Below are 27,975 nucleotides of genomic sequence, written 5' to 3'. Positions count from 1 at the left end.
TGGAGCCAAACGTTATGTGTCAATTCTTTATTATAATATCTATTTAAATTGACAGTTTTCATATGAGCACACATGACTAAATCATTGAGCACAGTCAATATGTTACTATGGTGTATAGTGGATTAGGAGCCCAACTAGTGGGTTCAGTCTATACCCCCAATTGACTCAAAGTCCATGGAACAACTTCTACTGTGTATCAGTAGAGAAAATATTAACTGGATGTGGTAACCAATAAAAACACATCATCAAGTAATTGCTGTTGTAAATATTGCAGTGTGGTAACAGGAATAACATGTAGTGCAAAACAAAAGGGATACATAGGAAATCGGAGCACCATCTACTATGAGCTTCCTGCAGAACATGTGGCATCGGTTTCTCAATGCACCATAAAAGCAGTAGATATGTCATTGTGTAATGCACTGCTATATCTATACATATAGAACTATATATTGTGCTAATAACATCATAATTCAAAGTTTCTTTCTTCAAAATTCAGGTTGTTTTCAAGCCTAAGTATCATCACAGAATTGACACATCCTGCCAATATGAGATTCATGCAGTTCAGAGCGAAGGATTGCTACTCTCACGCCCTCTCAAAACTGGAAAAGGTAAGCGTGAGTTCTTGGATTTGGTGGCAAGGAAGAAAATGCTTTTTCTTCACTTAGAATTGTATTTACTTTTTGGCCTTTTTTATTTTCTAAAGAAGCTACATTTCTTTATAGTGTAAGTTTTACTCTAAAATCTATGTTTGTAGAATTTCAATACTTTTCAGACTCTCCAGGATATCGCGATTTCACGATTTTGCGATTTCGCAGTTTGCCGCAAAATCGTCACTTTTGTAAAAATGCAGAGATTTTTACAAAAGTGCAGCGAAATCGGCACTTTTGTAGAAATCGCGGTATTTTTACATAAGCTAATCCATACCACTATATCCTGGGGGGTCTGATTGCAGGCGACCTCAGACAAATTACCAATGTTGTGAAACAATTTCGCTCTGCAATCATTGCAAGTCAATATCAGACGTCAGGAGAGGACCTGAAAGACCAGAAACAAGAACCAAATAAGTGGCATTAGGTGAAGTTCTGTAGTAAAAATAATTAGAAGGGCCTAGTAAATCAAGAGTACAGTAAAACAGCTGCAAAAGTCCCAATTATGCAATATTTACAAAACACAGTCACAGTGATTGAGGGGCATTAAAGTCTTACATGTTACCAAGTGGCTGCAAAAGTGTACCACCCCTAGGTTCAGATGGTGGCGATGTTTTTAATTTTGAGATTAGCACAACAGCAGTGTTTATTTACACAATATAGATTGAAAATTAATAATCCCAACCGCTCATGCCACTATTATAGCTTTGTGTGACCTAAAATAGTCTGAATTGTCACACTTATTAGGGGAAATGGCCATTTGGCGCCTTGGACCAGGTGGATCTGTGGTAGAAAATAAATGCCATTCAATTGCCAGAGGAGGTCCTTTATTACCTAGCCAGGTACACGCCCAGATTGATGGAGGCTTTGGTAAATACGACACCACAATGCCCTCAGATTGAAAATTAATACTCCCAACCGCTCATGCCACTAATATAGCTTTGTGTGACCTAAAATAGTCTGAATTGTCACACTTATTAGGGGAAATGGCCATTTGGCGCCTTGGACCGGATGGATCTGTGGTAGAAAATAAATGCCATTCAATTGCCAGAGGAGGTCCTTTATTACCTAGCCAGGTACACGCCCAGATTGATGGAGGCTTTGTTAAATATGACACCACAATGCCCTCAGGAGTGTTTGTTTTTATCTAATGTGCACTGCAGCCTTTCTTCTTCAGGTCCAACCTCGCACAATCCCTACAGCCCTTTAGGGAAGATAGGTGTGCGTGCCCAAGTACCACCCTATACTCCTGGCCACCTCACTGCATACGATTTTGCAGGTGGGGTGCCCACAATGCAAGCTGCACTGTCACTGAATACTTATTTTATTTACATATATTTAAATAGTGTGCACCGGATGCCTGAATTGCTTCTAGGCACAAAAGAGACAAGGGAACCCTACCCACTAAGGAACCAGGGTCAGTGCTTTATATCGGAAAATAACGGTTCCAGTGGCACAATAAATGTAAGACTGATAGTCAATACAATATATGTTAATTAATAACAATTAAAGGGTTAAAGGAGGGTGTCCGACAGAGAAACGACTCTACATGGAAGATTCCATATCATCATTGAATTTTATATTTCTTTTGTTTGATTTTTTTCAACAATCAATAAATATTCATAGTGTTACAAAATTAAGTGCAAAGTGACCCAAAGTGTAAAATAAGAACCAAGGAGGTACACCAATTATAACAAACTAATACAGGCAGAAGTGACATATAAGGTTTCTAAAGGGAATAATAGTACAAGAAAACGACCACAATTAATAATGAACACAATAGATTGTGAGAATGGCTATGGAGAATCATAGGCACTGTTCGTAGGGTTCGTTTTCTGGGGGCGTCGACGGCGTTTCGACCCAGACAGTATAATGGGTCTCTGTGAATAGGGGGTGAAAAAAATAAAGAATGTGGTGTAAGAACACTACTTTTAACAAGGAGATTTAATTGCAGATTATTGGGAGGCAAGTGGACTAGTTACCTAGACTTTTGGATCACACGCAATCAGGATGATAACTTGAGGGGTGACCACCAAGTGTGAGTACAAAATTTAAATACACTTACAGTGAGCCCAGCCGGGTACTGTTGTGTGATGTTGCGCCAAAAGGAAAGAATAACAATTTAATTGTTATTAATTAACATATATTGTATTGCCGTTGAATTGCTTCTAGGGGCAGAGAGAAAAGAGAAGGATGCAAGAAAGTGCGGAACATGTTCTTGAAGAGATGTGTTTCCAGCAGTTTCTTGAAAGCGAGCAGGTTGTTTGCGTTGCACAGGTGTGGGCATTGGTAAGGGCGGGCAGCTACTTAGAAGAGACTTCTGGATTTGCCATTGGACTTGGGAATGCATAGGGAGTTCTGCACGTTGGAGTTTAGGGGTTAGGAGAGGGTGCATTCACAGTACACATATAGCTGCAGAGAACCGAAAGTGCACGGTGCATCACGACGAGGCATAAGTAGGGCTGTGAGCCAAAGGGTGTGCATCATGGTGGACTCGGGTGAACTCTGCATTTCACATCTCGCTCGTCACACCATCACCTACTCCAGGTCTGGTTCGACAACAACCAGAGCACGCACTTCAAGAGACCAATGGTGCGGACTGTCCAACAACGTCACACCCCTGGAATACTTCACCACTTCATTTCCCCATGACCAGCACCAGGATTCGACACGTTGAGAATTCCCAAACCATATCCATATACACTTGAATATCTGTACATGCTTTTCGAGGGAAACAAAGTGTCTACATTGTAATTAAACCAAATATACATAGCTTCATGTTGTTAAATAACTAAAAAAGCTAAGATATTGTGTTTGTTGTAGGAAAAATGGCCAAATAAAATGCCGCTAAATTGCCGCTAAATTTCCATATTTGTGCCACTAAATTTCCATTTTTGTGCCGCTAAATTTGCGAATCCATGCCGCTATATCCTGGGGGTCTGACTTTTAAAGTATAACAATATTGAATGGGCTATTTATGAAACCCATTCTGAAACCAACATAAAGAAAGATTTTGAAACCTCCACCTTCCCAGGGCTTTAATAATAATGTGGGGGGGGCACGCACCCTCCCACAGCCCCATGGACTGCCTCCTCCCTGAGGCTTTTACTTAAAAATGTGGGGGGGGGCACGCTGCCTTAGGGACTGCCTCCCAGGGCTTTCATTTATTTTAGGCGGGGTAGCCTCTTCAGCCCCCCAAACCCTGGGGACTGACACCTCCCCAGAGCTTTTACTTAAGAATGTGTGGGGTGGCTCCTGACCCCCCATGCTGCCCCGGGAAATCCACCTACCCAGAGCTTTCATTTATTTTGGGTCAGGGGCCTCAGTGGGCCCACAACCCTCCAGGACTGCCACCTCCCCAGGCTTAAAATTATTTTGGGGAGGGGGCTTTGCAGGCCCCCCTCAAGCCCTGGGGACCACCAACTTCTCGGAGCTGCTTTTAAAAACTAAGTATGGGGGGACTCAAGACCCCCACAATGCCCCTGGGAGCACCACCTCCACCGGGCACTAATTATTCTAATATGGAGATCCTTTGTGGACCCCCGACCCCGGAGACCACCACCTCCCTAGTGCTACACAACAAGTTGAAAGGGTCCTGCGCGGCCCCCCTCAAGGAGCCCTCCATGCCCTGGGGGCCACCACCCCATAGGGCTGGCTCCAGCAATGTCCTGGGGTGCGCAAACCCGGGACATTGCTGTTTGCTAAAGCAGGGCGGGAGCACAGCTCCCTCCCTGCAATAGCAAACACTGCTTTTCTTCATGGAAGCAAGAGCAGAAAACCTGCTCTTGTCTCCATGAAGCAAAGCAGAACTTCTTTTGGGCAAAGGGAGCTGCATGTTAGCAGCTCCCTTAGCTGAAAAGCTAATGCGGCTCCCACAAGAGGCAGGGAGCAAGCAGGGACCGCAGGGGCATTGGGGCTTCCCCTGGAGTCCCAACGAAGAGGCCAAGCCCTGTGGGATGGGGTCCCCTGGCCAAAAATGACCCTTCTTTATTTATTTATTTGCTTAAACATACGGCCGGCCCCAGGAGATGGGGTCCCTAGGGCGATAATTGGCCTCAGGAGGGGGGCCAAACAGCCCCACTCCCAAAAAACAAAATAAACAAAAAGACCGGCAACTCGCCAGAGGCCCCGCCCACTCCCTGCACCACTATGCCACTCCTGGTGCATTCCGGGTTGGGGGATTCAGTCCCCTTGCATCCTAAGGGTCCTTAGGGGCCAAGTAGGCCACCATGCCCCTTTTTACACCACCCTGCAAACGCGTCTCTTGGCGCACTGCTGGTGGGGCGATGAGGTCCTCTTGTGTCCTGAGGACCTCAGGACTAAAGTCAATTTCATCCCCTAAGCAGCACTGCACCAGGAGGTGTGTTTGCAGAGTGGTGTAAAAGGGGCGTGGCCTCTGACCACTCTCAGCAATAAAGATGTGTGGGGCTTACTAGAGATAACAGGAGGGCTAGTTGGCCCCAAGGAACTTCCAGAGGCAAGGGGACTTCATCCCCAACCAAGAGCATGCGAGGAGGTGCATTTGCAGAGGGCGTGGCCTGCTATGAGAAATGAGCAAACCTCCTGTAGGGGACTTACAGGAGGTAATAGGAGGGGTAGTTGGCCCCCATGGATGACCTCGGTGGCCAACTATCCCTCCTGTTACCTCCAGAAAGTCCAACACTGCGCGACTGCTAAGAGGTCTTTGGAAGCCACGCCCTTTTTCTCCACCACTCTGCAGATGCGCCTCCTGGCACACTACTGGTTGGGGGATGAATTCTGTTTCACTGCTAAGGGACTTTGGGGGCCAAGAAGCAATCCTGGTATGTAACTGCTATGCATCAGAATTCCCGAGCGCTGTTAGGAGGCCCAGCCCCCCTTTCTTCCACACTCTGTATAAAGGACTACTAGTTAAAGAAGCATTTGCAATGTAATAGGTCTCGCATTTGCGAAAGTTAGAGCTATTGGTGTTGCACAGGCGAGGAGGTGCATTTGCAGAGGGCGTGGCCTGCTGTGACAAATGAGCAAAAAGTGTGGGACTTACAGGAGGTAATAGGAGGGGTAGTTGGCCCCCATGGATGACCTCAGTGGCCAACTATCCCTCCTGTTACCTCCAGAAAGTCCAACACTGCACGACTGCTAAGAGGTCTTCGGAGGCCAGGCCCCTTTTTCTCCACCACTCTGCAGATACGCCTCCTGGCACACTACTGGTTGGGGGATGAATTCTGCTTTACTGCTAAGGGACTTTGGGGGCCAAGAAGCACTCCTGGTATGTTACTGCTATGCAGCAGAATTCCTGAGCGCTGGTCGGAGGCCCAGCCCCCCTTTCTTCCTAACTCTGTAAAAAGGCCTACTAGTTAAAGAAGCATATGCAATGTAATAGGTCTTGTATTTGCGAAAGTTAGAGCTATTGGTGTTGCATATGTAAAAAATATTTAGTAATGTTTTACAGGCTGGAGTGGATGTATATTGAGTGTTGTGCAGTGAAATTATGTGGATAAAAAGTATGAGGTATTTAGTATATAGGAATTATGTAGATTGGGGTTATGTGTTATGGAGAGTAATTATGTGGTATGGTAGTCTGTGTTCTGGAGTGGTAAACTCAGTTGTAGTCTTCCTCATTTCCGTAGAAGCTTAACTATAAACTCAATGAGACACGAAAAATGAAGAAACCACTGAGGAGCACTTCAGGACCTAGTCAGAGATATGAACAGGGCCACTGGAAATATGCAACTTTTCGGCGGCAGCAGTTTTTGCATAATTATACATGTTCTGAATTTGCATTTGCCACATAATCCATCATCTACCACATATTTTGCAAATTTGAACAAAAAAAACTTGTTTCTAGCTCAAAGGCTCAAATGTTACCAAAACTACAGCGACAAGTGTTACAGCATGGTCAAAGGCCCTTTGCAAAGCTGGAATGGTTACACATTACTTATTGCTAAATGTAGGTGTTAAATTGGTACTAATGGTGTGCAAACAATTCTTGCTTCATTCTGTGCCTCTCTTGCCTCTTTCTACACCCTCTTCTCTTTTTCTGCACCTGCTTGCCTCTTTTTGCACTACTGTTGTCTCTTTCTGCACCTCACGTGTTTCTTTCTGCACTTTCCTTGCTTCTTTCTGCACTTGTAAATGTAAATGTAAATGTATTGGCATTTATATAGCGCACTACTTACCCGTAGGGTCCCAAGGCGCTTCGACCGCTGCGAAACCCTTCCTGGCTTCCCTGAGAGATGGTCCCTTAATGGGTATCTCCAGGGTGAGACCAGGCATCCCCGGCGGTCTGGTGGGGCCGTTAGTGAAGATGAGGCAAGCTAATGCCCAGAGTTGCCGAGTGTGATCGCTGATCAAAGTGGGCACCGAGGCGAGAGAATTATCGAGTCCGCTGACCCTGATCCAGAAACCTGCCGCGCCGGGAATCGAACCCTGGTCCCGGGCCGTCCTCTGCTCTCGGGTCTGCCGCCTCTAACCAGTGAGCCACACTACTTCACTTCTCTTGCTTATTTCTACACCCCTTGTGCCTAATTCCGCACCTGTTAATTATTTCTACACTTGTTTCTTTCTCTACCTCTCTTCCTTCTTTCTGCACCTATATTGCTTATTTCTGTACCCCTCTTCCGTCTTCCTGCACCCCTTTTGCCTCTTTCTGCACCACTGTTGGTTCTTTCTGCACTGCCCTTGCCAATTCCTGCACCTCTCGTGCAAATTTCTGCACCCTGTTTGCCTCTTTCTGCATCCCTTTCCCTCTTCCTGCACCTCTCTTGCCTCTGTCTGCACTCCTGTTCTCTCTTTCTGCACCTTTTTTGCCTGTTTCTGCAACTCTCTTGCTTCTTTCTGCAGTTCTCTTGCCTCTTTCTTCACCCCTCTTGCCTCTTTCTGCACCTCCATTGGTTCTTTCTGCACTTCTCTTGCTTTTTTCTGCATCTCTCTTGCTTCTTTCTGCACCAATCTTGCTTCTTTCTGCACTCTTCTCTCTTCTTTCTATACCTCTTTTGCCTGTTTCTGCACCCCTCTTTCTGTACCTTTCTTGCCTCTGTCTGCACCCTTCTTCTCTCTTTCTGTACCTCATTTGCCTCATTTGCCTGTTTCTGCGTCTCTCTTGCCTCTTAATGCAGTTCTCTAACTTCTTTCTGCACTTCTGTTGTTTCTTTCTGCACTTCTCATGACTCTTTCTGCACCTCTCTTGCCTCTTTCTGCACCTCCATTGATTTTTTTCTGCACTTCCCTTGCTTTTTTCCCTATCTCTCTTGCTTTTTCCTGCACCCCTCTTGCCTCTTTCTGCACCCCTCTTTCGGCACCTCTTTTACCTGTTTCTGTAACTCTCTTTCTGCAATTCTCTTGCCTCATTCTGTACCTCTGTTGCTTCTTTGTGTCCTTCTCTTGTCTCTTTCTGTACCCATCTTGCCTGTCTCTGCAACTCACTTGCCTCTTTCTGTACTTCTCTTACCACTTTCTGCACTTCTCTTGCCTCTTTCGTACCTCACTTGCCTCTTTCTGCACTGCTTTTGTCTGTAGCTCTATTGTTTGTTTCTGCAACTCTCTTGTCTTTTTTATCACTTCTCTTGCTTCTTTCTATACCTCTGTTGTTTCTTTCAGCACTTCTCCTGCCTCTTCCCTTGCCTATTTCTGCACGTGTCTTACCTCTTTCTGCACCACTGTTGCTATTCTGCACCTAACCTTCTTCTTTATGTACCCCTCTTGCCTCTTTCTATACCCTTGTTCCCTCTTTCTGTACCTCTCTTGCCTCTTTCTGTACCCCTGTTCCCTCTTTCAGCACTACTTCTGCCTGTTTCTACATCTCTGTTGCCTCTTTCTGCACTTCCGTTGCTTTTGTCTGTATCTCTATTGTTTGTTTCTGCAACTGTGTTGTCTCTTTCATCATTTCTCTTGCTTCTTTCTACACCTCTGTTACTTCTTTCAGCACTTCTTCTGCCTTTCTGCACTTTTCAAGCCCATTTCTGCACCAGTCTTGCTCTTTCTGCACCACTGTTGCTTTTCTGCACCTCGCTTACTTCTTTTTGTACCCTCTTGCCTCTTTCTGTACCTCGCTTGCCTCTTTCTGTACCCTTGTTCTCTCTTTCAGCACTACTCCTGCCTGTTTCTGCACCTCTGATGCCTCTTTCGGCACTTAGGTTGCCTCTTTCTGCAGTTGCTTCTGACTGCACTTCTGCTTCTTTCTGTACCCCTCTTCCTTCTTTATGCACCTTTGTTGTTTCTCTTGCTTCTTTCTGCATCCCTCTTGCTTCTTTCTGCACCCTTATTTCCTCTTTGTATACCTCCCTTGCCTCTTTCTGCACCTCTCTTGCCTATTTCTGCAACTCTCTTGCCATTTTCAGCAGTTTGCTTACCTCCTTCTGCACCTCTGTTGCTTCTTTATGTACTTCTCTTGCCTCTTTCTGCATCCCTCTTACCTGTATGTGTACCTCACTTGCCTCTTTCTATACCTCTTGCCTTTTTCTGCACTGCACTTGCCTCTTTCTCACTTCTCTTGCTTTTTTCTGCACCTCTCTTGTTTTTTTCTGCAACACTCTTGTCTTTTTCATTACTTCTCTTGCTTCTTTCTACAACTCTGTTGCTTCTTTAAGCACTTCCCATGCCTGTTTCCGTACCTGTCTTGCCTCTTTCAGCACCACTGTTGCATTTTTCTGCACCTCACTTGCTTCTTTCTGCATCCTTCTTGCTTCTTTCTGCACACTTCTTCCCTCTTTCTGTACCTCTCTTGCCTCTTTCTGTACCCCTGTTCCCTCTTTCAGCACTACTTCTGCCTGTTTCTACACCTCTGTTGCCTCTTTCTGCACTTCCGTTGCTTTTGTCTGTATCTCTATTGTTTGTTTCTGCAACTGTGTTGTCTCTTTCATCATTTCTATTGCTCCTTTCTACACCTCTGTTACTTCTTTCAGCCCTTTATCTGCCTTTCTGCACTTTTCAAGCCCATTTCTGCACCAGCCTTGCTCTTTCTGCACCACTGTTGCTTTTCTGCACCTCGCTTACTTCTTTTTGTACCCTCTTGCCTCTTTCTGTACCTCGCTTGCCTCTTTCTGTACCCTTGTTCTCTCTTTCAGCACTACTCCTGCCTGTTTCTGCACCTCTGATGCCTCTTTCGGCACTTAGGTTGCCTCTTTCTGCATCTCAGTTGCTTCTGACTGCACTTCTGCTTCTTTCTGTACCCCTCTTCCTTCTTTATGCACCTTTGTTGTTTCTCTTGCTTCTTTCTGCATCCCTCTTGCTTCTTTCTGCACCCTTATTTCCTCTTTGTATACCTCCCTTGCCTCTTTCTGCACCTCTCTTGCCTATTTCTGCAACTCTCTTGCCATTTTCAGCAGTTTGCTTGCCTCCTTCTGCACCTCTGTTGCTTCTTTATGTACTTCTCTTGCCTCTTTCTGCATCCCTCTTACCTGTATGTGTACCTCACTTGCCTCTTTCTATACCTCTTGCCTCTTTCTGCACTGCACTTGCCTCTTTCTCACTTCTCTTGCTTTTTTCTGCACCTCTTTTGTTTCTTTCTGCAACACTCTTGTCTTTTTCATTACTTCTCTTGCTTCTTTCTTCAACTCTGTTGCTTCTTTAAGCACTTCCCATGCCTGTTTCTGTACCTGCCTTTCCTTTTTCAGCACCACTGTTGCATTTTTCTGCACCTCACTTGCTTCTTTATGCATCCTTCTTGCTTCTTTCTGCACACTTCTTCCCTCTTTCTGTACCTCTCTTGCCTTTTCTGTACACTGCTATTTCTTTGTACACCTGCTTTGCCTGTTTCTGCACCTCTACTGCATGTTTCCGTACCTCTGTTGCCTCTTTATGCACTTTTCATCCCTCTTTCTGCACCTGTGTAGCTTCTTTATGCACTTCTCTTGCTTCTTTCAGCACCTCTCTTGCTTCTTTCCTCTTGGTGTACCTCTCTTTGATCTTTCTACACATCTCTTGCCTCTTTCTGCAACACTTTTGCTTCTTTCTGCATTTCTGTTCCTCTTTCTGTACCCCTCTTGCCTCTTTCCGCACCTCTGTTGGTTGTTTCTGCACTTCTCTTGCTTTTTTCTGCATCTAATTTGCTTCTTTCTGCACCCCTTATTCCCTCTTTGTGCACCCGTCTTGCCTTTTTCTGCACCACTGTTGCCTCTTCCTGCACCTGTCTTGATTTATCTGCTCTTCTCTTGCTTATACCTTTTTGTACACAAATTTACAGAGTATGTTGTTTGAAACACAGGTATTCAAGTGTTTGTATGTTTATTGTTATGTAGCATGTCACTGAGTAAAAGCAGAGACACACGCATGCTTACCTTCACAAATATGGTCAGACTTACAACAGTCAAATGGTTAGGATTGCTGTTTGATATTTGGTAGGCCTAACATTCTGAGCAGTCAATGAATAGTGAACCTTAAAGAGAAAAGTGAGGTTTAAGACATCTTGGGAGAACAGTACATTCAAAGTAGGCCTCTTTCTGCACCTCTGTTGCTTCTTTTTGAACTTTTTCTGATTCTTTCTGCGCCTTTCTTCCTCTTTCTGTACATGTCACACCTATTTAGGCATAGTTAGAAATTAGCATTTAAAAAGCCTTAGAAGTTCACTGAAAAACTATAGGTTTCAGGGTCCTTATAGTTCGTAATAGCTTTTGAAAAACCTTAGAAATTCACTGAAAAAACCTCAGGTTTCTGGGACGTTATAGTTAGGAATTAGCATTTAAAAAGCCTTAGATATTCACTGAAAAAACACAGGTTTCAGAGATGGTATAGTTAGGCTGACATTTCAAAAGCAGAGAAATGCAGCGGTTATAGTCCCGTTATAGTTACTATAACTCATGCCCCCACAATGCACTGCTGTTGACATCACATATTACACCACTCATGACATGGTCAGTCACATCACAAATTATATTATTCACTTAATATCTGTTGCACCTCCTCACACCCTAATATAACCTTTCATACACCCACTCTAAAATACAGACTACCTTTCACAAAACCATAGACACACCAATACCAGTTAGAATATACACACTCACTGATTCATAAACCTACATACTCATCCACTCACTCACCCATACAGTCACTCATTCACACAGTCACTCATCAATACAGCCACAGATATATGCACTCATATACCCATACAGGCACTAACACACCACCACTCACCCTGAGAGTTACTCACACACCTAGTCAGTCACCCAAAGAATCAATAACACTGACATTTACTCAAGTATACAGCTATACACACACCACCTCACTTATTGATACAGATACTAACACATACTTACTCTCTTCTACAATCACTGACACAAGCACACACTCACGCATACAGCCACTCTCACAATCACTCACTCTCACATATAGTTACTTATATACTCCAACACTCACATATACTGCCTTTCACATATGTAGTTGCTCACACATACACCACTGAGACATCCATTCACTCACCAACACAGCTATACTCACACTCACTAACCCATACAGCCCCTCACAGATCCACTCATGAACCCATACACCCAGTGACTCACCCACTCACACATCCATGCAGGGAGTCGCACACACCTACACCTACCCACACAGACACTCAGGCACCCATACAGATACACAGACAGCCAATAATTAACCTATAAAAACACTTCATGTAGCTATTCACCATCCCATGCATTCACTTACACACCAACTTACAGACTGATACCGACATTCACAGATTAGTCATTCACCCATGCATTCATTAAGACGTTTAATCACTCACTACAGTCAGTCACACACCCACTAAATCATCCATTCAGACACTCATAGACCCACTCATCCTTCAATACACCTTGGTGTGTGTGCGTGTGTGCGTGTGTGCGTGTGTGTGTGTGTGTGTGTATATATGTGTATGTATATATATATATATATATAGATATATATATATATATATATATGCACACACACCACTTCTTCCGAAGAAAACGAGGCAGAGACCCTGGAGGAAACGTAAGGAAGCCTTTTTAATTTTCAAACCAGCGAATGCATTTCGGCAGCACTTCTGCCTTCCTCAGCGCCCAAAGCTTCCAATTCTGTGTGAACGCACGCTGCTGGTAAGTCCCTCCTTTTAGTGGCTTACCCTCGCACACCCGCTCCGCCCTCTGTAGTAGTTGTGCACACCTGTGTGGAGTCCCGTGAGTAGAGCAAGACTCCATATCCCAGAATCCAATGTGATGGACCCTCGGGATCGTGGTGCAACAGGGAAATGCAGGAAAAATAATTGTCATTGCGGGGGTGCAGGGAACAGCGTGAGCCCAAATTGAACAGGAGATGACATTTCCTGCTTTGGTGTTAAAAAATTGCAAAGTGCTTCCTCCGGTCCTCCGTACCACCTCAGCCACATAGTCCGAGAGTCCAGTGAGCAGGGGCTGTGTAGGAATTACACTGCCCAGCATGAGATTAATAATCTCAAAACTGCCTTTGTTTCCCCTCAGAGTTCGTGGCGGACTCCCGACCATCCAACCAACGTTGGCAAGCAAAACGAACTGCAGCAGTCCAAGTGCCAGTAAAGTCAGGTGCCCAAAGCGAGGTAGGGGTCTCAGGAAGGCGTCTCTGGCTGACGCGAATAGATGCACACACACCACTTCTTCCGAAGAAAATGAGGCAGAGACCCTGGAGGAAACGTAAGGAAGCCTTTTTAATTTTCAAACCAGCGAATGCATTTTGGCAGCACTTCTGCCTTCCTCAGCGCCCAAAGCTTCCAATTCTGTGTGAACGCACGCTGCTGGTAAGTCCCTCCTTTTAGTGGCTTACCCTCGCACACCCGCTCCGCCCTCTGTAGTAGTTGTGCACACCTGTGTGGAGTCCCGTGAGTAGAGCAAGACTCCATATCCCAGAATCCAATGTGATGGACCCTCGGGATCGTGGTGCAACAGGGAAATGCAGGAAAAATAATTGTCATTGCGGGGGTGCAGGGAACAGCGTGAGCCCAAATTGAACAGGAGATGACATTTCCTGCTTTGGTGTTAAAAAATTGCAAAGTGCTTCCTCCGGTCCTCCGTACCACCTCAGCCACATAGTCCGAGAGTCCAGTGAGCAGGGGCTGTGTAGGAATTACACTGCCCAGCATGAGATTAATAATCTCAAAACTGCCTTTGTTTCCCCTCAGAGTTCGTGGCGGACTCCCGACAATCCAACCAACGTTGGCAAGCAAAACGAACTGCAGCAGTCCAAGTGCCAATAAAGTCAGGTGCCCAAAGCGAGGTAGGGGTCTCAGGAAGGCGTCTCTGGCTGACGCGAATAGATGCACACACACCACTTCTTCCGAAGAAAACGAGGCAGAGACCCTGGAGGAAACGTAAGGAAGCCTTTTTAATTTTCAAACCAGCGAATGCATTTCGGCAGCACTTCTGCCTTCCTCAGCGCCCAAAGCTTCCAATTCTGTGTGAACGCACGCTGCTGGTAAGTCCCTCCTTTTAGTGGCTTACCCTCGCACACCCGCTCCGCCCTCTGTAGTAGTTGTGCACACCTGTGTGGAGTCCCGTGAGTAGAGCAAGACTCCATATCCCAGAATCCAATGTGATGGACCCTCGGGATCGTGGTGCAACAGGGAAATGCAGGAAAAATAATTGTCATTGCGGGGGTGCAGGGAACAGCGTGAGCCCAAATTGAACAGGAGATGACATTTCCTGCTTTGGTGTTAAAAAATTGCAAAGTGCTTCCTCCGGTCCTCCGTACCACCTCAGCCACATAGTCAGAGAGTCCAGTGAGCAGGGGCTGTGTAGGAATTACACTGCCCAGCATGAGATTAATAATCTCAAAACCGCCTTTGTTTCCCCTCAGAGTTCGTGGCGGACTCCCGACCATCCAACCAACGTTGGCAAGCAAAACGAACTGCAGCAGTCCAAGTGCCAGTAAAGTCAGGTGCCCAAAGCGAGGTAGGGGTATCAGGAAGGCGTCTCTGGCTGACGCGAATAGATGCACACACACCACTTCTTCCGAAGAAAACGAGGCAGAGACCCTGGAGGAAACGTAAGGAAGCCTTTTTAATTTTCAAACCAGCGAATGCATTTCGGCAGCACTTCTGCCTTCCTCAGCGCCCAAAGCTTCCAATTCTGTGTGAACGCACGCTGCTGGTAAGTCCCTCCTTTTAGTGGCTTACCCTCGCACACCCGCTCCGCCCTCTGTAGTAGTTGTGCACACCTGTGTGGAGTCCCGTGAGTAGAGCAAGACTCCATATCCCAGAATCCAATGTGATGGACCCTCGGGATCGTGGTGCAACAGGGAAATGCAGGAAAAATAATTGTCATTGCGGGGGTGCAGGGAACAGCGTGAGCCCAAATTGAACAGGAGATGACATTTCCTGCTTTGGTGTTAAAAAATTGCAAAGTGCTTCCTCCGGTCCTCCGTACCACCTCAGCCACATAGTCCGAGAGTCCAGTGAGCAGGGGCTGTGTAGGAATTACACTGCCCAGCATGAGATTAATAATCTCAAAACTGCCTTTGTTTCCCCTCAGAGTTCGTGGCGGACTCCCGACCATCCAACCAACGTTGGCAAGCAAAACGAACTGCAGCAGTCCAAGTGCCAGTAAAGTCAAGTGCCCAAAGCGAGGTAGGGGTCTCAGGAAGGCGTCTCTGGCTGACGCGAATAGATGCACACACACCACTTCTTCCGAAGAAAACGAGGCAGAGACCCTGGAGGAAACGTAAGGAAGCCTTTTTAATTTTCAAACCAGCGAATGCATTTTGGCAGCACTTCTGCCTTCCTCAGCGCCCAAAGCTTCCAATTCTGTGTGAACGCACGCTGCTGGTAAGTCCCTCCTTTTAGTGGCTTACTCTCGCACACCCGCTCCGCCCTCTGTAGTAGTTGTGCACACCTGTGTGGAGTCCCGTGAGTAGAGCAAGACTCCATATCCCAGAATCCAATGTGATGGACCCTCGGGATCGTGGTGCAACAGGGAAATGCAGGAAAAATAATTGTCATTGCGGGGGTGCAGGGAACAGCGTGAGCCCAAATTGAACAGGAGATGACATTTCCTGCTTTGGTGTTAAAAAATTGCAAAGTGCTTCCTCCGGTCCTCCGTACCACCTCAGCCACATAGTCCGAGAGTCCAGTGAGCAGGGGCTGTGTAGGAATTACACTGCCCAGCATGAGATTAATAATCTCAAAACTGCCTTTGTTTCCCCTCAGAGTTCGTGGCGGACTCCCGACCATCCAACCAACGTTGGCAAGCAAAACGAACTGCAGCAGTCCAAGTGCCAGTAAAGTCAGGTGCCCAAAGCGAGGTAGGGGTCTCAGGAAGGCGTCTCTGGCTGACGCGAATAGATGCACACACACCACTTCTTCCGAAGAAAACGAGGCAGAGACCCTGGAGGAAACGTAAGGAAGCCTTTTTAATTTTCAAACCAGCGAATGCATTTCGGCAGCACTTCTGCCTTCCTCAGCGCCCAAAGCTTCCAATTCTGTGTGAACGCACGCTGCTGGTAAGTCCCTCCTTTTAGTGGCTTACCCTCGCACACCCGCTCCGCCCTCTGTAGTAGTTGTGCACACCTGTGTGGAGTCCCGTGAGTAGAGCAAGACTCCATATCCCAGAATCCAATGTGATGGACCCTCGGGATCGTGGTGCAACAGGGAAATGCAGGAAAAATAATTGTCATTGCGGGGGTGAAGGGAACAGCGTGAGCCCAAATTGAACAGGAGATGACATTTCCTGCTTTGGTGTTAAAAAATTGCAAAGTGCTTCCTCCGGTCCTCCGTACCACCTCAGCCACATAGTCCGAGAGTCCAGTGAGCAGGGGCTGTGTAGGAATTACACTGCCCAGCATGAGATTAATAATCTCAAAACTGCCTTTGTTTCCCCTCAGAGTTCGTGGCGGACTCCCGACCATCCAACCAACGTTGGCAAGCAAAACGAACTGCAGCAGTCCAAGTGCCAGTAAAGTCAGGTGCCCAAAGCGAGGTAGGGGTCTCAGGAAGGCGTCTCTGGCTGACGCGAATAGATGCACACACACCACTTCTTCCGAAGAAAACGAGGCAGAGACCCTGGAGGAAACGTAAGGAAGCCTTTTTAATTTTCAAACATATATACATATATTCTTAAACTTTTTGGAAACACTCAAACTCACATGATGAAGTCATCAGTGATGCCATTTGAGATGTCATCAATGATGTCATCACTGATGTCCCTGACAATGTCATGAGTGATGTAATATGTGATGTCATCAGCAGTGCATTGCGGGGGTGCAAGTTATAGTTAGCTCAGCTAACTATAATGGCTGAATTTCTCTGCTTTTGTACGAGTTGAGTGTCAGCCTAACGATAATGACCCTGAAACCTGTGGGGTTTTTTCAGTGAATATGTAAGGTTTTTTAAATTCTAATTCCTAACTTTAACTTCCCTGAAACCTGTGTTTTTTTCAGTGAATAAATATATGTGTATATATATATATATATATATATAAAGCAGCGCTGCTGGAACATTGCTTTCTGGGACGTGCAGTCCGTTTGTATTGCCGCGGACTGCAGGTTGGGCTGTCCACTCCGGCTGGAGTGGGAGGGACGTGATGTTAGCCTATCAGGACTGGACGATTAGTTTAAAGCAGTTCTAGGCTGAAGTTTGCCCATTTACAGCAGCGTCTAGGCACCGAAGAAGGCCTGGCGGCCGAAATGCATTTGCCTGTTGCTGTGACACCATTAAAGCGGCTCCCTTGAAATGTTTCCCCCTTGTGTGGCTTCTACTCTTCTTGCGACGGAAGGAGGTTTGTGGCATATATATATATATATATATATATATATATATATATATATATATATATATATATATATATATATATATATATATATATATATATCTCCACAGAAAAAAACATAGGTTTCAGGCATGTTATAGTTAGAAATTAGCTTTTAAAAAACCTTAGAAATTCACTGGAAAAAACATAGGTTTCATTGATGTTATAGCTAGAAGGACATTTCACTCGTACAAAACGAGAGAAATTCAACCATTATAGTTAGTTCAGCTAACTAAAACTCGTGCCGCTGCAATGCACTTCTGATGACGTCACATATTACATCATTCATGACGTAATACTATTACTCCTCAAATCGGAACAAGGACTTGTGGAGGGGGGGCACTGTATGTTGGAATAGTAAAATATACTATTCCAACTCCAGTCTGTGCGGACACGAGGGAAGGTGTTGGATTTTAAATCCAACACCTCCCCACCCCCCTACGCAAGTCGTTATTCCGACTTGCGGAGTAATGGTATGCGGTTACCACGACCGCGTTGTGGTTCCATGAGGGAAACAAAATTCGTAATCAACGTTGTTTACCTTGCATAAAATGCGCCACAATTCATTTTTGAAAGAGAGGATTTGGTGTTATGGTCAGAGCTGCCAATGTAGGTCTCAACAGTGGCTCAACATCCTGTGGTTCTGGACAAATCACTAAGGGCCAGATGTAGGTAATCCTGAAGTACTGAGTCCTTAATAGCGAATGTTACCGATTCGTTATTAAGAACTCGGTATTCCAGATGTACGTAATAAATCAGTAAAAATTACTGATTCGGTAATAATCGCTAAAAAATAGCGATTCAGAATGAATCGGCAAAAACAAAAATACTGATTCCCCATTACCGAATCATTATCACAGAATCCTTAATACCAATTCGGTAATTAGCAATTCGGTAATTTAACGCCTTAACCGCAGCGGTTTTTCCGCCGTGGTGCGGGCTTTCGAAAGGGTGGGCGGGGCTCCATTGGCCATTGGCCAACGGCAGCACTAAGGAGGTAGTGCTCCCGACGGGAGAGCGCAAGGGGTTAAAAAATTGGTAATTGTCAAACCAGCCAATCCTGTGCATCCTTATTACCTCCCAAACAGGAAGTGGCCACACCTATGAAGCTGCACTGAACCTAGAGCTAATTGTGAGGCAGTGAGCAGAGCAGAGAAGCCAGGTGCAACTCAACTGAATTTTGCAAGCAAAACTGAGCAAAATGGACAAACAGGAGAGGGAGAAGGAGGCAGGTGAAAGAAAAAGGAAGCACAAATTCAGTTAGAGGGAACTGGAGGTCTTTATTGAGGATGTGACCAAGGACCACGGCAAATTATTTGGCAAACAGTCCCTGCAAGTGCCTGATTCACAGAAAAAAGGGTGGTTTTGCAGCACACTCCAACTTAACCCAAAAATGTCCACTATTGTGCAGTTACCTCACAATTTATTAGGGCCGTGCTGGGAGGGAAGGAGGAAGCTAACCTCCAACTTAAACAATAGACCTACACACTCCGGTGACCACCGTCTCCTGGCCCTGCCCACACAGCTATTGACAGAACTCCATCTGTCAAAATAAACTCAGCAAATGCTTGTATTTACTACTTTATTTTTTAATTAATTCGGTGTATTTAATTGACCCATTAATTTTTTATATAAACTCTTGTTACACATAATATCAAAAAACAACCATCTACTATTTTTCAATGTCCTGAACTAGACATGTAATTTCCTGTCTAAACAAAAACAATAATTATACAAAAAAAATGTTATAAATGAGGTCAACATCTCTTCCAATCCCAAAGCATTTTGGGAGTAAATCCGTTCATCAGGCAGATTTGGCTTGTAATTCACGAAAATATAAATGCCATTGGTGTCACCCGGCACTCCATTGAGGACCTTAAAAAAAGATGGTATGATCTGAGAAAGTCCGCTAAGGCGAGGATGGCAGAGAGGCAGAAGCAAGCCAACCGCACAGGTGGAGGGAGGAACACAGCACCTGCACCAACTGCCTTGGAACTCCTGGTCGAGTCCACCCTCCAGCCGGAGAGTGTGAGTGGGATTGGGAATGCAGACAGCTCAGCCAGAGATGCCAACAAACAAGGTAAGATGCATCCACAGCATGCTGTGCCCCCCACTCCCTACCCCTAATCCCCAAAAAGGCATAGGGACTCCCACTCCAGTACATGTTTTACTTAACCTGCAATGCATTATGGTAGATGTAGTCAGAAGTAACACATGTCAGAACAGTCAGTCCACTGAACCCAAAGGCATGTGACACCAAGTAGCAAGGCACACCACCCCACCACCACTGCCACCATCACCACCACCATCACCACCACCATCACCACCACCGCCACCATCAACGCCACCAGCACCGAGAGGCAGCAGGCATGCAGTGGCCACCCTAGGAGGTGTCCAAGGAGGACAGCACAGGAGGACAACAGTCCACGGTGGCTGAGGATGCCAATTGGGGCAGGCTCAGAGTCCCCAACAGAGCCCCCCACACATGTTCCAGACGCCGCAGGGCAAGGGCAGCCAGTCCTCCTTCTCAAGGTGAAGATGAGTGTGTTCACTGGACTTGAGGGGAACATGTTGAATTTCCAACGCATTCAAGGAAAAACTATTAGATCAGTGCAGTGGGAGATGGCAGAGATGAATGGCCACATGCAGCATATTGAGAAGGGCGTCTGTTCCATGAACACTACTGTGGCTGAGGGCATGAGGGACATATCCGAGGCAGTTAGGCTGCTGTGTGGAAAATTAGATGAGGACCGTTTGTCAAGGCGCAGAATTACGCCAAGGTGCTGAACCGCCTCTCCACTGCCAACTCTCTGCTCTGCAGGCGCTAGGTGGCCATGCAGGAGGAGATGGCCCACTGCAGCCGTGATGTTGCAAGGAGGCTGGTCACAGTGACCAGTGCACAAGAAGTGCTACAAACTTACAAGGTAGCCACTACAGGTGATGTGAGTGAAAGTGAAGAAGCTACTGGCTGTAGTAGCATCACACTCCTCCCACAGAGTCCAGGTGGCACAGCAAATACCACAGAGCTGCCACAGGACAGACTGGCAGTGAGGATAGTGGGGCCAAGGAACGCAGGAGTTCAGAGCATGGACGCAGGAAGTAGAGCAGCCATAACATGGTTTTCCTCAAATGGGTGATGTAACCAATTTTTGTATGGACACTGCATTTGATTTAGGCCTAACATATTATGCACTTCAAGTTGTGGTGGTTTGCTATGGTCATTAAACACCATCACTCCCATACAGTAACTAGCTATGTCTCCTTACTTACTTAGAAATAGTTGCATGTTATCTCTGCCCATTTGTGTCTCCCATCCAGTGCTGCTGCCACACCTGCTGCACTGTGTACTGGTTGTGGACAGACCTCACCCTCGTCCTCAGAGTCAGTTAGTTCCACTGCTTTTCCTTTCTTTGTGGCAAGGTTATGCAACATTGCACATGTTGCTTTTATTGTGCAGCAGATGATATGGCGGTACTGACGTGCACCTCCACTTTTGTGGTGGCAACGGAACCTGCTTTTTAGTAGTCCAAAGGTGCGCTCCACAACGTTGCGCGTGCTTTTATGTGCCACATTGTATCTTCTCTCACTTGGGGTGGAAGGGTTAAGGTATGGAGTTAGGATAAATGAGCACACAGCATATGCACTGTCACCTAAATGGGAAAGGAAGTGACATTAATTGGAGTCAACAATACATTCATCCAAAGTATACATCAGGGTGTGTCACATTGATTTACCTAGCTGGTATCCTTCTCCAAATTCACTACCAGCCAGACATGTGTCGATCCCACTGTTCCTAAATATGTAGGAGTCATGGGTACTCTTTGGAAATGTGGCTACAATGTCAGTGAAGATGTTATCTGCATCACATATCACCTGCACGTTGATGGAATGCGTGGATTTGTGGTTGCGGTATATGTATTCTGTAGCAGCAGGTGGGCAGATTGGTATGTGGGTCCCATAAATGCACCCTATTACATGTGGGAACTGTGCCTTTTGGTAGAAATCAAGCTTTGTCTGCTGCAGTTCCGCCTGTGTGCCGGGGAAGCATGTGTAGTGATGCATTCTCTGCATCATGGCATCCAAGAAGGATTTGAAAAAAGGGGACAGGCAACTCTGTGACACACCACCTGCCACAGCTATCACACCCTGGTAACTTCCTAATGCAAGTAGGAGCAGGCTACAGAACACCTGCACATGTGTTGGTATGGCGTGTGCCCTTGGTGTCTGATGCTCCAGGAATGGGTGCACGTTCCATATCAGGTCTAGGATGGTTTGTGGGTGTAGCCTGTACCTCTCTGGTATTTCTGCCTCAGTCATTTGGAACAGTGTGACACGCAGTCTGTACACATGCTCCTCCCGTCTCCAGACCCTCATTCCTGCTGCTCGCAAACATAGCCGCCTTGCTATAACATAGAGAGCTGCCATTGTGTTCACACTGTTGCATTTTGGGGCTGTTTATATGCAGTGCACCTGATTACCACCTGCTTGGAGTCAGTGGTAATTACTGATTCTTAAATACCGATTTTTGGCAAATTTGGTATTACCGATTTATGGTACTTCGCATTTGCGATTATTTACCGATTTCTTATTTACTGATTCGGTATTTTAGTATTTTGGTGTCAGTCAATCGCTAACTAAAGAGTCGATAACTGGTTTCCCTTATTTTTACCGATTCCTTATTAGCGATGGCATTCGGTAATACCTACATCGCACATGGGTAAATACCGGTCGGTAACGCTGAAATGTAACGATTTTCGGCTTTACCGATGGTATTTAGCCAAATACATCTGGCCCTTAATCTTTATGTGTCTAAGAAAAAATAATATGAATGTGGCCTTATGTACTGTAACTGGTGCTCATGTAAAGGGGTCCAACATCCTCTGATAATGTTCACGCTATGTAAACTGAGTAAAAATAAAAAAAAGTTGCATTATTCAGTCAAACCTGCAGACCATTTTGAAACAAGTGTGCTATTTTTTCACTTAACACAGTATAGCAACCTAAGTTGCTGCCCTGTGTTATGTTGCATGAAAGAAAGAGGGTAGAATAATTATATATCTAAGGAGATATGCTTCTGCTGCTCTCTTCCCCAGCATTAGTGCACTTTCAGGCTGCCTAGCCCCACACACAGAGCTGTGCGAGTCTAGCATAGGTTTTAAACTTAAAGAGTAGCCGTACAGTACAAAATACTATACCTAGAATTACTTCTAAACAATTCATAGAGTACATCAGATATGGAAAGTTACAAAGGTTTGGAGAAAGAGAAACTTTTCTGTGACTTTGCACCTGCTCTAGAGGATACATTTCTAGCACATAGGGCTTTCTACAAATGTTAGGAGATAGGGCCCTGCATCAAAAAACATGGGTGGTTACATGGGGATGTCATGTAACCCATCATGGGATGCACCCTTGATGCAAAATAACACGATAATCCAATTTTCAGCTCAAAATAAGCTTTGACCTAGAGAGCAAATCTCAAACTAACACTTTGAGCCAGTTCATGCACTTCTTTTGTGACTTTGCACCGGGCAAAGTGTTGGTAAATCTGTCTCTTCATTTCTCCATTGCTGCATATTTCCTATGTCTTAACCACTGGTGGCATACATTGATTGTAGGATGTTCGACATTCATACCTTTTTATCCATTCTGATTGTGTAAATAGGTGCTTATAGGTGTGGTAACAGTGCATGTCTTTGCGTGCAGCAGCGGTCTGTGCAGGTAAGCAAGGATGGGGCAGTGGGGCAGGGTGGGTGAGAGGGGGAAAGTTGACAGAAGACGGAATAGGGAAAAATAAATAAATAAATCCTATTCTGTCGTCTGTCAACATCCCCCCCACCCTGCCTCACCGCTCTTACCTGCATGGACCGCTGCTGCCTATGTCTTTGCGTTCTGGACGCATACGTGTGAATGTGCACACTTTTGAGTGTGTGTAGGAAAGTGCAAAATTTTTTTTTGCATGGTTACCCACCACTCTTTGCCTAATATTTGATGCACTTTGACTGGATGTGCACAGGGTCCCTTCTTATCTGGTTCCCATTGCCTGTGTTCTTTTTCAAACTGTACCTGTTTCCACACTTGGTCCTCCTCTGGCCCACATGTAACTCCCTTGTAAAAGGTACCACTGGTACCAAGGGCTTTGTGACCAGAGAGAGCCTCTAATGGATGCAGCATGTATTGTGCCACCCTCAGAGACTCCTCACATAAACCATCTACAAAGCCATTGCAGACTATGTGTTAGGGTGTGGACAAAACTTAATAGTCGACATGGCAAACATCCCTGTGTGCCATGCCCATCAACACTGCCTGTGGCATAGGGAAGTCCTAGCAGGCCTAACAACCCTAAACAGGGTACACTATACCACAGGTGTAGGTATAGCTGCTTGAGCAATATACCCCAACAGAGTCTAAGTCCATTCTTGGACATTGTAAGTGCAGTGAAGTGCATGTGCTGGGAGTCTGTCATTAAGAACTTCACGGCTCCATTATCGTGTGTTGATTTAGATACCGTATATAGGTTTCCCGATTTTTGCTCAATAAGGCACAATTCGCATTACCCTTATTTAAGCATAGAAATACTACCCATATTTAGGCATTATCCATGCTAAGCAAATACAGGCCTGGCCACCTACATCCATCCATCAACGTCACAATGAGTTCTTGGAAAACCAGACTCTTAAGCCTTTAGGACTTCCCCTTGATTGGATTATTGATTTTTCCAAGAACTCGTTGATTATGCATGAACATTTTACATCAATACTGGCATTCTAAACACCTTCAAGGTATAAATACACCTTCAGTTGCCATGGCACACCACAGTTCGGCTGCATACTTGCACGACACGGCTTGCCACGCCAAGTTCGGAAGAAAGTCGAGTCCCCGCTGGACGCACTGACCAGACGCTGTCATCCTTCTCGCACAGAATCCAACTCCAGTGTTTCTGATTCCCCTTGTGGGGTGTTAGCGATCGAGACCTGGAAAGAGATTCCAACCTCTCTCATTCTACGGTATGTAGCGGACAAGAACCTAGAGGGACTTTTGGCAAATCTTGGCAATACCAATCTAAACTATAACTAAAGTAGACTATAGAAAACAGCACCTACTTATTACCTCGTACTACACTTAGGTTAGGTACACTGGGGTAGAATTAGCTACAAGCACCATATGAGTATTCACATTTTAGCCTGTGCTATTTATGTATGTATTTTTATGAATATATGTCATAGCTACAAACCATGCTATTGCAGTATTATTTTATATTACTGCTAACGCTGTACGTATTATACTTTGCATTCTGTCTTAAGATTGCAGCAGTTCATATCTCTTGCACAAGAAATAAGACTGTTCAAAAAACCCTTTTTATTGAAACGCCCGTCTACATATTTCTGTGTAAACTCTGTAGAAGCGAAGCATGCCAGATTGACCGAGTGAAACTATTATCTATTGTTTCCATGATTCTGAGATTGTTCCAACTCTCAGGGAAACAAAGTTGTCATGTTTATGCGTTTGTCAGAAACTAATCACTTCTTGTTTATTCAAGAAGTTTCTAGTGACCTCTGAGATAGCTGGCACACACAAGTAATTAAGTTTAATGTACTCGATAGAGACATACTGACTTCAGTCCTATGTCAAATTTATAGTGTATATTATTCCACTGCTCAGAGCCTATCAGGGATATAGGAACTACACTACACCATGATGGTTTTAGTGACTGCTAAGATGTTTGGTATCAAACTTCTCAGCATAATCAACCCACAATAATTCCAGTGCTGAATTTAGTACAGAATGCACTAAAACAGCATCTTAGATATACCCCCTGAAAAACTGCCTACTCCTTGGTGTACAGCTGGCTGGTCTGCACGATCCTGCCACACTCAGACATTTTTCTTACCCCCTGAGGTGGGTGCCATTGTACTCTCGTCAGTCAGGAACAAAGCCTGCTTGGGGTGAGCTACTTCTCAAACATTCCCAAGCAGGAACCGCATTCAGGGCAATGAGCCTCAAAAGCTTCCTGCCTTGTGTTCTGCTGACCAGGGCCACTCCAGCTAGTGGAGATGCCAGCCCCCCTGACCAAGCCCTACTTTTGGCTGCAAGGTCGGCAGGACAATTTGTAGTCAGTAGAGGTATGTCCCCTGTCAACCAGGGCCACCCCTATGGTGTCCTGAGCTGGTGACCCTCGACTTGTATAATCCTCCATGTTGGAAGGAAGGATTTTAACCAAGCAGGTAATCACCCTAAAAGTAAGTAGCCCACTGGTAGGTAGGCCCACTTGCCTACCTGTCAGTACCTGCAAATGCCCTTAAATTCAGTAATTAGGGGAATCCCTGAACCTTGATCCTCAGATTCCTGCAACCTATGAAGAAGAGGACAAAGAACACGCCATGCAGCAAAGCCTGAAGATGCCTACTGACTTGGCCCCAGCCCACGGCCTATCTCCAGCTTTAAAGACTCTGCAAAGAAGGCAATACTTGTCCTGTGGCCAGTAACTTCCACAAACCTGAGGCAGACTGCCTGGTCTTCAACGAGGACCAGATCTCCTGAGGACAACAACCCTGTACAAAAGAATCCAACTACAAGGACTCCGGTTCCAGCTGGAATCACGACTCCTGCCCACTCTGCACTTGATGTCCCCCGCCCAAGTCTGAGTGGCTCACCTGTCCAGTGAAGTCTCCCCAGCAATCCTGACCTCAACATCATTGGAGGCTGACCTCTCCTGGACTCCACAAAGAGGCCTACAGCTTCATCACGAAGGATCCCCCTGACCGTGACGAGCTAAGGTAAAGAAAAATACTATACCTAAAGGCACCCCTGCCTCTTTAGGCCCCTGACTTTTGGGAGCCCAGCCAACAGTGCCCTGGCGTCCACAAATACCTCAACTTACCTCCCCAGCAGTTGATCACCTTCGTCCATCCTCCTGATCCAAGCCTGCAGCCTCTTTGTGAGACCGACATTCGCATTTACTTGCATTGGGCACCTGATGCTGACTTACACCCGACACCCAGACCCCCTTGTGCCGCTGATGGTGTATGGTTAGTGCTGCCTTGCCCCCACCTATGCTTGCATTAACCCCCGGGGCCTGTTCCCTGAAACTGCGGGTACTTAACTGCAACCAGCACCTCTAGTGGTGCTGTACCTACCTCAATCTGACCCTTGCTCAGTGTTGGTTTGAACTCCCAAAGTCTGGATGTGTAAGCCGAGTACTTACCTGTAAATGTACATAACTGTTTTCCTCCCATAGGAACGCATTTCATTTCCTGTTATTTGCACTAATTGTCTAACTCTTATATTGCTACGTTAATGCTACTGTTGATTGACACCTCAAAGTATTTTCAGTATCACTATTAAGTAATCCTACTGCTTTTGCCTTTCCACTGTACCTGAAAAGTGTTGCCATTTTAAAATTGGTACTTACTGGCAACTGAGTTTCACTTGGTTAAAGAAATAAAAGTAATATTTCTTTACAATGCAATTGGTCCTGAATTCAGTCTTTGAGTGTGTGTGTAAATATTACTTGCCTGTCTGTGTAACAAATGCGTAACGCAGCCCTCTGACATGCCTGACTTCTCAACCACACTACCATAAAATAGAGTAATGTATTATCTGTTTTAACCTCTGTAAAGCATCTGGTGATCTACTGTAGTCTGGGCACATTATACCTTACTTTGGTAGTATATACAAAGCCAGCGTTCTATAGTATGTGTGTGCACTGTCGGACTGGCCTAAAGGGCAACCAGACAGGGCCTGATGGGCTTATCTGATAGGTTCGTTTTTGGCCCGGTTTCTTGACTGTACTTGGGCCTGTTTTATGGTCTAATGGACTGAGGTTTACTGCTCATTTCCCTGATATTACCACACAGATGTCCTGCTGCAAACCCAAATGCATGCAGTTTCTGCAACCTTGCAGAACACATATACAGTGTGTAAATATACGTTTAAAACTGTCCCTATTTGCAAATGGGGGCACCTTTTCTAGATATCTGGTTCACTAAAGAGAGGCCACTTTCAATTTTGGTGCCTGTACAAATTTTCTGTCCCAGTCCGACCCTGCTTGTGTGCATGGGTACTTGCGATAAACAAATCTCACACAGCCAACTTTTGCAATATTTGATTTAATCAAATGAGTACCATTGGTGCTGTGATGAAAAGAAAATGTTTGAGAAAAGAAACCTAATAAATAAATGTATGTGCATGACAATGCTGCCATCGTGTGGCTGTAGTGTAGATTCCTAACAGTAAATAACCTATCTATTAGCTGAGCAACGCCAGGAGCAGCAACTTTTCAAGTTAGCCTATCATCCTGTAAAATGTTGTAGGGCAGGATTGTTCTCGCGAGGCTCAGTGGTGTCCCATTCCTTACTAGGAACAACCATATTCACTTTTATTGCTTTGAAATAAGATGTGCAGTTTACTGCACACCACATTTATTCTGGAAACAATTAGTATTAAAGATGTCGGTCAAATAATGGCAACCAATGGGAACCCAGCAATACAAAACGACTAAAGAGGTGGTTGAAATAATTAATGGTAATCCTTATATTGAAAAAGTTTCACTTATTTCTAACTGCCTACAGTTCTTTCAAGCTGAAATGTTCTTGGGACATATGTTGCAAAGTGATTTAAACCCGGAA

The 27,975-nt window shown here is 45.4% G+C and overlaps 1 protein-coding gene across 1 annotated transcript in view; it reads left to right on the top strand.

Moving 5' to 3' along the window:
- The window catches only part of LOC147747702 (potassium channel subfamily T member 2), a 1,549,272-nt gene that overhangs the window by 1,412,096 nt on the left and 109,201 nt on the right, over positions 1 to 27,975 (top strand). The window contains exon 23 of the mRNA XM_086926024.1: positions 497 to 608. Within this exon, the coding sequence (XP_086782150.1) occupies positions 497 to 608 (112 nt within the window). The remainder of the gene's footprint in view (positions 1 to 496; positions 609 to 27,975) is intronic.

This window comes from Lissotriton vulgaris, chromosome 1_1 (assembly GCF_964263255.1).
Source record: "Lissotriton vulgaris chromosome 1_1, aLisVul1.2, whole genome shotgun sequence".
NCBI lineage: Eukaryota > Metazoa > Chordata > Amphibia > Caudata > Salamandridae > Lissotriton > Lissotriton vulgaris.
This window is presented reverse-complemented; position numbering and strand designations above follow the sequence as displayed.